The sequence below is a fragment of the Phodopus roborovskii genome, unplaced genomic scaffold, assembly GCF_943737965.1.
Source record: "Phodopus roborovskii unplaced genomic scaffold, PHOROB, whole genome shotgun sequence".
Lineage (NCBI taxonomy): Eukaryota > Metazoa > Chordata > Mammalia > Rodentia > Cricetidae > Phodopus > Phodopus roborovskii.
This window is the reverse complement of record NW_026126448.1, coordinates 21,259,383-21,267,296: the sequence shown is the minus strand read 5'-3', so window position 1 is coordinate 21,267,296 and position 7,914 is coordinate 21,259,383. Positions and strand designations below refer to the sequence as shown.

The window sequence follows — 7,914 nt, the reverse complement described above, 5'->3', positions numbered from 1 at the left end:
CCCACGGGTGAGTCAGAGCAAACCCCAGGCTGTGGCTCCTGGTCTCAGTTTCCCTGGACTGCATTGTTGGTACTCCCCACCTACTGTTCAGGGCATTAATAGGGGCGAGGCACTTTGAACTCTTGAGATGAAAGAGGCTGGGGAGACAGCACCCGGTTATTAGCCCTCCACAGCGGGGCGTGGGAGCTGAGGCCGGCTGCCCCCTTCCGCTCTCAGCTGTGGCTGCCCACACCACACTGGAAAGCAAAGATGAGCTGCCTGTCTCCCTGCCACTTCCCAACCACACTGCTAAACTGGATTCTCCCAATGCCCGAAGCAGAGAGCACCATCGATTCAATCGGTACTCATAACACCTGTACATACGTCTCAACTTTCTCTCTTGCCTAACTACAGACTCCAAGGGATGATGGCTGTACCTTTTCATCTGTATATATACCCAAGAGGGGACATCCCCAAGTCAGCAAAGTAAGCTATGAGAGCCAGGTTAATGACATTTCTACCTTGCCTCTCTCTGGGTTGCTGTAAGAGCCACATGAGGACCCTATGTGTGCAGGCTCTTTGCAAAATATCAAGCATATGTGTAGCTGCAGTGGGTTTACAGATAAAACCTTCGGGCACAAGTATCCCTTGGCCATCAGGCTCTTCCTGATGTTAAGGGCAAAACTAAGTCTATTGTGCCACCTACTGGCTGAAAATGCCAATTGCAGCCCCCCTAGCTGCACAGGTGTCTCCAGACAACTGTTCTAGTATACATTAAATATTTTCCTTAAACAAATCACTTTGCACAAATCTCCTTCTGTAGAAACAGGGCTTCATATAGCCAAGGTTTTCCTGAAACTCAATATATAGCCAAGGCTGGCCTTCAACCCCTGATGCTGCTGCCTCCACATCTCAAGTGTTGGGATTAGAGGTATACATACCACCACACAAAATTAAAATAACTTCATTTTTGAAGTAATCTTTATCTTTTGGCAGTGCTGGGGATTGACCCTGGCACTTTGTGCATGCTAGCTACTGAGTTAGTCATCATAATCTTTTTTTTTTTTTTCCCTTTCCTTTTTGATTTTTTGAGACAGGGTTTCTCTGTGTAGCTCTGGCTGTCCTGGAACTTTCTCTGTAGGCCAGTCTGGTCTTGAACACCTTCCTCTGCCTCCCACGTACTGGGATTAAAGACATGTTCCACCACTGTCTGGCTAATCTTTCAAACTTTGACTAATTAGGCAAAAACCATGTAAATCATAGGATAAAAATAAAGTATTAAATAAGGTCTGGGGAGGAAGAGTCACCTGCAGATGCCTGAGCTTAAAGCTGTTGGCACTGAAGAATGAACAACTCACAGGAGAGTTGTGTACACACACCTACCTGAGCTGAGGCTGTGTGAACCCTGAGTGAAGAAACACACTGGGCTGCTGAGATGGAGCAGATAGATGGACCTGTCACCAAGTCCCATAACCCGAGTTCAACCCCAGAACGCAGGAGAGAAGCATCTCACACGACCTATCCCCTCCTCCATTCCCATACCTGCCCACTCACACACACTTGTGCACAAACATTAAATGTAATTAAAACAAAACAGAGAAATAGGACTATTTGCAGGGACAGAGACATTCCTTTGTTCTGCTCCGAATCCTTGGTTCCCAAGGGTTTGAGACAAGTTTGAAGCACACAAAAAATAGAAAATAATCTCATATCATTGTACATCCCACTATAGCCTAAGGAGAGCCAGTCCTCAATTTAGGTAGCATTCCGTGGGGGAAGGGCGAGTCTGAAGACACCGACGAGGGGGCTTTTTATCCAGAAGACCTCAGCAGGGATGGCTGCTTCCTCCCAGCTGCTCTGGCTGGATGCAGCTTTTGGGTCCATATCCAGCTGCCCGTGACCCAGGCCCAGCTGTTACAGCTGCATGGCTTCCTGCTCGGCTGTCTGGTCCGGGGATGCTAAGTACTTCTCTTGGATGCCCAGAGTGCTGTGGGAGGGAAGGCTTGTCAAGGCTTAGATCACAGGCAGGGGATGAGGGCCTGGCCCAGGCAGGATCTGACCTCCACTGACGACCACCACCCAAGCACATCTGTGTCTGTCATAGTTCCCACAGCTGGATGTGAACTGCCTTCAAGCATTCCTTCCCTGGGGTTCCTGTTTCTTTCCCACACTGCTTAGACCAAAGGACCAGGAAGCACCAGCCCTCTGGCTTTGTGTAGCATATGCTTTAGAGACAGACCATGGTGTTCAAATCCTGCCCCTGCCACTTCCTTTTCCTCTAAGTCACACGAGAGCTGTAATCATAAAATGAAGAGTGCCTCCTCCACACCCGGGAAACAACTGCTGCAATAACCAGTGTGACTTCCCTTTTCTTACCGAGGCAAAGGGTCTCCTCCCTCCCCTGGGACACGACACAGGGCAATTCACCAAAGGAAGACCAGACACTGCTAACACTGGCTACACATGAGCCATCTCCTTGGTCCGCTCATCCCATGGGGACTGCATGCTCTACAGTCACCATCCTAGCGACTGTTCTCCAGGGCCCGACACGGACCGTCTGCCGCCACCCTCCAGACTGGAACTCCCACCTCCAGCACCCTGGGCAAATGCTAGGTCTTTGAGACTACTGACCTGGAGGACCAGGCCTTTCCCTTCCTGCCTCTTGGACAGCTTCCGACACAATCGCGTTAGAACCTAACACCAACACCAAAAGCCCAGCTGCCATTTGCACAGCTGTGTCCAGTGGTGCCCTCAGACCCAGCGCATCCCTGCTAGAGACAAACCTGTCCTCTCTACCCATGACCTGTCTGTCACTGGCTGTCCTAATCTACCTCCTCCGTGTTCTCCAACCCACATACCTTTCTCTATTCTTCCCTTTTGTTGTTATTAGAGTGAAGGCATGCACCACCACTGCCCGGCCTCATTTGTTATTTATTTGCGACAGATCTGACTTTGTAGCCCAGGCTGGCCTCAAGCGTCTGATGATCTTCCTGCCTCATTTTCTCAAGTGTCGGTTTACAGGCATGAAACTTCACTCAGGGCACCTTTGTTCTACTTCACTACATGCTTTATCTAGCAAGACTTTAGGAACTTTTTGGCTAAACCAAAAACAAACAAACAACCTCTGCAGCCCCTCATCACACCCAGGAAATGCATTTTCCATAAACAAACAAACAGCCTCTGCAGCCCCTCATCACACCCAGGAAGTGCATTCCCACACCTACAGGGACTCTCCTAAGAAAGCTGGAGGAAGATCAATAGTTTAAGACTAGCCTGCACTACACAGGGTACAGGCCAGCTAGGGGCAGAGAAACCCTGTCTCAAAACACCAAAATAAATCAATCCTTACCCCTGAGCTGCCATCTACACACACTTCCCACCACTTTGGTGCTGGGCAAACCCAAGGCCTCATGGCTGCGGGCGAGCATCCTATCCTGGGCTAGACCCCAGCCCTCCATCACCAGCCACATCTCCTTCCTCACTCTGGCGCCTCCTTTTTCCTACATGACACAGCAGGCGAACTGAGCCCCGCGCACTTGGCCCTCTCATCTCTAGCTTCTGTGCCTGCAGCTTTTCCGCTGTCCCTTCCCATGCTCCCCAAGGATACGAGGAGAAGTGAAAGTCAGCTCCCATCGCAGCGGACATCATGGCCTCCAGGCTTCGCTGCTCTTGAATCCCAAAACAGTAACCATTGGCTTTATCCACAGCCTGCAGGACTCGCTGGATGCTGTCCTTGTCCTGAGCAGAGAAGAGAAGTAACTCAATGAGTGGATCAAGTGTGGAGAGCTGAAGCCACACCTACCTGCTATCCTCTAACTCCTCCCATGACAAGTCATACATGCAGTATCCTTGCCCTAGAAAAGTCCATTCCCCTGGGGGCTGGCTAGCCAGACAACTGCCCAGATTAGAAGAGATCAGCTCCTTCATGCAGGCACTGCCTAGGGTTTTCTCCTATGGCAGCATCCCTACCATCCTAGAAAACTGTCTCATTGCTCTTACTGGGCCAAGCAGCCTTTAGAGGCACCCAACAAATATGTGATATTTGGCTCATAACAGTTTCTTCATCCATATACAACAGTGACAAGAGTCCATATGTCTCAGTGAAATATACAAATCAAATAAGGCATGCTCAGCTCTCAGCACAGTGCTAGCCTTCACACTCTCCTCATACAGAAGACAACTGTGCTGTTAGAGGAAAAGCCAAGTTAGTTCAAGTCCCCCACCGCAGAAAGGAATCTAGAACACCATGTCTCCTGGGCTACTTTGCCACAGCCACGATGAGAGGCACAGAGGTTGGGGACCCACTCACTTTGCAAACTCAACATAGTCACACAGCAAAATGGACCCAGAAATCTGTTCCCTTGGTCGAATTCTGCTGTGAGTCTCCGGACTCACTCATGTCCACTCTCACTTAGGAGGAGCATGCACAAAGAGGAGCCAGTGATTCAGAATCACAGGACTAAAGTCTGGTCGATGCCTTTTACTGAGATCATGCTCCCTCAGCTCCTGGTCCTGAAACAAGCCAAGGGCAGGCCCAGAACACAGACTATCGGTGGAGCCATTGCATCTTCCTGTGTCCTTGGCATGTCAGAGCTACAGCCACAGGGAAGACATCTCTTCCTATCCATTACCTGGATGTTCAGAGGGATAAAGGACACCAGGCTGTAGTCTTCAATGAGTTGTACTAGTTTCTCATTGAGCTGACGGTAGTGACTGAAGAAAGGGTCAGATGCCAGGTGCTCAAGCAGGTAGGAGAGGTCCAGGACTTCGGTATAGTAGTCCAGGTTGAAGGCTAAGGAGAGAAACTGGAGTTAGAAGCTGCGGGCATTAGGCTAAGGGCCAAAAGACTGGAGGGGCTGAGCCGTAGCTCAGCAACAAGGTTTAGCATCCTTAAGGGCCTGGGTTCTATCCCTAGCACCCAAAGGGGGTTAAAAACCATAACCAGGGGTGGGGATTTAGTTCAGTGGCTTGCCTAGCAAGCAAGGCCCTGGGTTTGGTCCTCAGCTCTGGAAAAAAACAAAACCATAACCAATGGACTTGAGGAAGAGTTCAGCTTGGAGCACTTGCCTGGCACGAACGAGGTATTGGATTCTGTCTGTAGCAACGTGAGACCAGAAAGACCCAAAGCCTGGCTTTACCTTGTCTGTCTGTCATTGTTTTTTCTTAGACAGTCTCACACCTCAGCTCTTGCTGGCCTGTGACTCACTACGTAGCTGCCCAGGCAGTGTTCACAGCAGTTCGCCTGCCTCAGACTCCTGTGTGCTGAGATTACATTACAGGCCTGAGTGTTACACTGGCTTCCATCATTTACACTCACTAAAATATCAGCAGGCGCAGTGAAGTGATATTACTAAGAAGAGAAATACTGTCTTGGTCTGGTGGCACAGGCTGGTAATCCCAGATATAAGGGCAGCTAAGGCAGAAGGACTGGAAGTTCAAGGCTAGTCTAGACTACAGAGTAAACTTAAGGTCAGTCTGGGCAATTTCGTGAGACCCTAATTAAAATGAAAGAAGGCCTATGAGATTGCTCAGTGGGCACGGGACATGGAGCCAACCCTGACAACCCAAGTTATCCCTGGAAGGCACACAGCAGAAATAGATAATAGATTCACACAAGCTGCCCTGACCTCCTCCACACAAACATGTGTACCCCATAAACGAAAAAATTCAAAGGGAGGCAACCTGAGTGCTTGCTACTCTTCCAAAGGACCTGAGTTCAGTTTCTAGTATCCACACGGGAGGCTCACACTGCCTCCAGAGGATCAAACACCTCTTCTGGCTTCTTTGCAGTCACACAACACACACAGATTTTTCAGTCAGGGTCTCACTATGTAGCTCTGACTGTTCTGGAACTATGTAGAACAGGTTGGCCTCTATCTCACAGAGATCTACCTGTTCTTGCCTTCTGAGTGCTGGGACTAAAGGCGGGTACCACGATAACCTGGCCTAAAACAAATCTTAAAGAGAGATGAGAGCTGGGGCAGTTTCTGAAGGGTGAATATATACCTAGCAGGTGTGAGGCTCCAGGGTCTATTCCAGTATCACAAGAAACCCAAGCACTTGTTTCCTTCTTTCCCTTTGTAGAGAAGGTCTTATTTAGCCCAGGCTGGCCTTGAACACCTGATCCTCCTCTCTTAATCTCCCAAGTGTTGGGGTTACAGACACGCACCATCATACCTAGCTAATCGTGTGATTTCATCTACCATTTATTGGGCACATGTGGACAGGTACCTACTTTGTGGGACCTGCTGTAAGAACTAGTGTCGTATCTGACAGTGATGCACAAAATAAATGGTCAGAAGTCAGGAAAGCAGTTAGCAGCTTCCTTCATGCTCCCAGCAGGGGCTCTTACCCAGCTTCCCATAGTGCTCAATAAGGTCCATCTTGGAGAGGAGGTTGACATGGGGCAGTTCCACGTGCAGCATGGTGGCCAGGGAGGTGCACAGTACCGAGATGAACTTGGCTGGGTCTGTGCAGTAGTGAGAATCTACAAGGTGGACCGCTGTCAGCTGTGAGCAGAAGACACAGAGTGAGCGGGAAAGACCGACTGCAGTGGGAGGGGCTTGGCCATGTCTCCACTGTGAGACCAGCAGCTCAAGCCTTCCTCACTGTGATCTGCTTCTATTTCCTTGTTTGTGCATGTACTTGCAACAGGGTTTTATGGCCTGAAACTCATGATCTTTCTGCCTCCAATGCCAAGTGCCACTTTCTCTGCCTCTTGTATTTAATTCTAATAGCCAGCATCATATCTTCCTCCCAGGAAACACTGGATATTTTTTTCTTAGTACCTTTTTTTCTTACCTACTGTGCTGGGGACCAAATCCAGGGCCTGTGGCCTGTTTGTTAGGCAAGATCTCTACTTTTGAGCTAAATCTCCAATCCCTCTTACAAAGTATCTTGCAGAGAGCCCTGTAGTGGAAAACAGGTTCAAATTACACTGCATCTGTCTCTCCTTTCTTTCATTACAGTTTTGCACACCAACTAAACAATTGCTGAGCCACTGTCTATGTAATCACCTCCACTGTTCTGTTTTTAAATCCCCAATTGAGAACACGTTCACTTTAGAGATGACAAAACAGTTAAGTGAAAACTTGACCAGATCACAGAGATTGGTGGCAGAGCTAAAATTCTAACTCAGAACCTTTAGTTCTGCTCCAAACTTAACTCAACCCTTATCTCCAAGTGTGACTTGGGGGCGTGGCATCTACTCGCCTCTCCATCTTAGGGATTCCACCTGCATAATGGGCCTGCCCGACCGAAGACGCACCCTGAGGTCCCACTGTGCCATCTGGGAGAAGATGCTGCGAAGGGCGGCATGGTGCGTGCAGAGCTCCACCTGGCCGGGGCAGTCGAAGAGAAAGTAGTGGCCTCGGAGGGGCTCGAGCTTGGCGCGCAGCCAGTCCAGGTTGGCTTCCAGGTACTCCATGCAGTAGAGCAAGCCACCGTTGGGCCCCAGGCGCAGCGCGTCCATCACGTCGCCCAGCCCCACCAGCTCGCCCACATCCACGGCACACTCATAAGGCAGCCCTTCGTTAGCCGGGTCCAGGTTCACGACCGCCACGCGCCGGCCGAGCGCGCGCAGGAACTCACTCATGCCCAGGCAGTACGTGGTCTTCCCCGAGCCCGGGGGCCCGATCACCGCTTGCCCGAAGGCCGTGGCCGGTGCAGCCCCCGCCATGGGCGGAGCACGGCAGCCCACAGGCGCCTCCCGAACTAAAACAAGGCGACCCACGCAGAAAGCCTGCAAACTAACCGGCAAGGAAGGGGAAAGCTCCGACTTCCGGACACCACCGGAAGTTGTCTAAGAGGAAGTCCCGCCCACACGCCAAAGGCATAGTCCGGCGACGGAGTTGTGGTTACACAGCCGCACTCCTCCCGCCTCGGAGTCAGTCTCAGGGTTTCCCTGGCTTCTCTAAGGCAGACTTCCAGGCTGGG

At 50.5% G+C, this 7,914-nt stretch overlaps 1 protein-coding gene across 1 annotated transcript; it reads right to left on the bottom strand.

Annotated features, from left to right (window-relative positions):
* Positions 1-946: 946 nt before the first annotated feature.
* Gpn2 (GPN-loop GTPase 2) lies at positions 947-7,817 on the bottom strand. Its single transcript, XM_051189045.1, has 5 exons — positions 7,247-7,817; positions 6,332-6,488; positions 4,611-4,771; positions 3,587-3,717; positions 947-1,966 (listed from the first exon to the last, which is right to left on the bottom strand). Exons 1-5 carry the CDS (start codon positions 7,655-7,657, stop codon positions 1,894-1,896), a joined length of 933 nt encoding a protein of 310 aa, XP_051045002.1. The 5' UTR covers positions 7,658-7,817; the 3' UTR covers positions 947-1,893.
* Between the last annotated feature and the right edge of the window lie 97 nt (positions 7,818-7,914).